The 3,206-nt window shown below is 42.4% G+C and overlaps 1 protein-coding gene across 1 annotated transcript in view; it reads left to right on the top strand.

Moving 5' to 3' along the window:
• The window catches only part of LOC107123972 (T-cell receptor-associated transmembrane adapter 1), a 19,115-nt gene that overhangs the window by 11,985 nt on the left and 3,924 nt on the right, over positions 1–3,206 (top strand). Inside the window, exon 3 of the mRNA XM_015427340.1 lies at positions 1,554–1,602. Within this exon, the coding sequence (XP_015282826.1) occupies positions 1,554–1,602 (49 nt within the window). The remainder of the gene's footprint in view (positions 1–1,553; positions 1,603–3,206) is intronic.

Here is a 3,206-nt window from a genome sequence, read left to right as displayed (position 1 = left end):
CCCTACACACAATAGTCTCTACCTCTGGAGGTTGTGGGCTCACCTGTACTTCGGCCTCTCTCTCTCTTGCCCAAGAGAGCAGGGAAACTTCCATTAATTTCCCAGTCCAGCCGACTATGGAGTGGCTGGATTTCTGCTGCTCCCAGGGACGAAGACTGCCTTGTGACAGTCCCTGTTTTCCCACACTTTTTGGCCTTGGGGCAACTGGGAACTGTAGGCCAGCAGATGAGGAAGCTCCATTCAACCCAGTGAGTGATACCCCTGCAGGCCTCTCTGGAACTACAGCTCAATTAAACCTTATGGGGGAACATTTTAAACAAAGAACCACAGCCATCTTACAAACACAGGTAAATGCCATTTCGTGACACCTACCAACAGCCACTGAGGGGAAAGTTAGTCCCACACAGGAAAGCGTCTTCGTCAAGAGAGAAAGCCGTTTGCCAGTAATTCTGATGGGGCAAAGTGGCTGAAGGGGGAGTGGGCGGGGAAGAGGAGCAGACCCATCACCCAGCCAATGGCATGCGAGTATTCTTGAGTGGTGGCTGACGGGCCAATGGCTGAGGGAGAGCATGGAATCTTGCCACCCCAAAACAGGATTATTATATAGGAGAGATGATTGAGCAGGAGGAAGCTGTGCAAATCTTTAACCCCCTCTATTGTGTAGTGTAGTGGTTGAGATACTGAGGTACAAATCAGAAAGTGCCTGGTTCCTTCCGTAAATGCACCAGGCAACCTTATGTGAGAGAATTCACTCCCTGTTTGCAACATGGGGACCATACTACTCACCTATAATACAGGCTGTTTCAGTGGTTACACAACAGCACTGGATCCTACTGTCCATTTGCACCAACGCAAGAGTATTTTAATCTGCAGAGGGAGTATTAATTTTCACCAGTTCCCCACTCCCACTGTTGACTCCTATACTGTGTCCAACCTGATACCTGGAAAGGTGTCCCCTGGTCCATTTTGAGGGACTCTAAAGGGTCTAGCAGAGAGCTGAGGCAGCAAATTGCCATTATGCAACAAGAAGCATTGGTTTTATCACAGAGTTTCTGGTCATTCCTAGAGAGGTGTGACATCACCTGGTTTTTCATGGAAGTGATGTCAGGCCATTGACCCGACATGTTCCTAGCCCCACCAGGTCTCCCTAGACATAGCCATCTCAAGATTAAACCAAATTATTCGAAGTTACAATGTATTTTATTATCTATATGGCACTGTCAGTGTGTGTGATGTTTTACAAAGGGCAGGTGGACAGGTCACTGGCCTAAGAGTTCACAATCTAGAACTTGAACCAAGGAAGACAACAAAGATAAGGGAGCAGCAAAAGGCCAGGATAAGTGAGAAGAATGCAATTCATACACTGATTAGCATTCTTCTGAAAGATTGCTCCTCTTCAGCTTCCAAGTGGAGATTATCAGAATATTCTAGACAGAGCAATAATTTTCTGTAGGGGCAATTCAAGATATCTTTTAACAATGTAAAACAAAAGTTAACAATAGATCAAGCAAAGCTAAAAAATGCCTTCTCATTTTTACTGTTTCTGAATTGTTAATATTTTCTAGGTAAAGCATACAAAGATGTTCCAGAATACAGTCCAAGGTAGGGCAAATATTATCGTAGTTTATATTTTATTTCAGGTCAGTAGTCAGTTACAATCTTGCTTTATGTCTGGATAAACAAACTACTACTGTTTGTTATTTACTCTGTTAGATAAAGCTTAGTTTTTAACTGAAAGCAGTGCTTAAGTTAAAGTGCTTTTAACTTAAGAAACATTTCATTGGGAACATTTGGAACATTTGGCTGTACAAGCTCAGGAGAATATATAGGTTGACCAGAAAAGTACTACTGGACATGTGATTGCACTGGAGGCTGTATTTGTATTTTTGTATTTCTCTTCTTTGCCCAGTGGTTAAACTTTGGAACAATTGTTTTCTGGTCTCTATTGCATATTCTGTATATGTATAATTGTATATATTTTTACATATCAGCCAACATGTTCTATTTGTATTAGACCTCTGAGGAAGGCCTGTAAAGGCTGAAACGCATTAGGTCTATTTCATCACCCTTTGTATGTTTTTATATTTGTATATGAGGTATTAATGGGCCCTTATTCGTTATTTAAATTTGTGTTTAATAAATACATGTATATTTTTTAGGTTGGCCCTCTTCTATTCTTGACTAACCTTTATAGGTTCTGAATTCTAGCATTTTCCAGGGCCATACCTCAATTAAGGAAATCTTTGTTGATTAATTGTAATCCACCTATATTGAGTTCTGCAGGCTTAAGAGCATTTTCTTATTGGGGGCCAGGATTTCTGTCAATTCTCCCTCTCATTACAGACCCCACACACTGTTCCCTGCACTGTACTTGATAGTCAGCAGACTCTCAGGAACAACATTGTGGGCAAAGTACATACAAGCTATTGTCAGGGGTCGTTTCGTAGAAAAAGAGCTAGGGGAACTCATTAGCATAACTCATTCGCATATGCCACACCCCCTGACATCACCGGAAGTGTGTCATAAGGCCACACCCCCTGACATCACGGGAAGTGTGTCATAAGGCCACACCCACCACTCAGCTAGTCTTAAAGGTTAGTCTTAAAGGTGCTATTTGTTAGTCTTAAAGGTGCTATTTGAACTCTTGGACTATTTTGCAGCAACAGACTAACACAGCTAATTCCTCTGAATCTAAACCCACCACTCAGGCTCCACCCCCAAAATCTCCAAGGTATTGCCAACTCAGAGCTGGCGAGCCTATCTGATGGCACATGTGGGGGAAAACAAGCAAACCACCCATGTCAGGTAAAAAGGATAGTTCAACACAATTTTATCTATTTTCAGTAACTGGTTTGTTGAGAGAAAAGCAACAACAAGCACATCAGTGAAGACCTAGTACCAGAGTGCCAAAAAGGAAAGCTGTTTGGTAATAGATGAAGTACAAAATATGTAGCTATTCACACCTCTAAGCTGAGTTAGTGTGAGCTAGCTCACAGCTTTTAAGCCTCTGGCTCACATATTTTTCTCTTCACTCAGGAAGGAGGGCTCCAGAGGCAAACTAACTGATGCAGTAGCCAAATCACTCGCTCACAGCTTTAATGCCAGTGGCTCACAAAGTAGAAATTTTGCTCACAAGACTCCACATCTTAGAGGGAACATTGGTAGGCAATTCCAGGGAGAAAAAACAGCTATAAACCAAGACCAGC

The sequence above is a fragment of the Gekko japonicus genome, unplaced genomic scaffold (assembly GCF_001447785.1).
Source record: "Gekko japonicus isolate JY-2015 unplaced genomic scaffold, Gekko_japonicus_V1.1 scaffold1838, whole genome shotgun sequence".
Classification (NCBI taxonomy): domain Eukaryota; kingdom Metazoa; phylum Chordata; class Lepidosauria; order Squamata; family Gekkonidae; genus Gekko; species Gekko japonicus.
The sequence above is the reverse complement of the archived record's forward strand: the minus strand, read 5'-3'. Positions and strand labels throughout refer to the sequence as shown.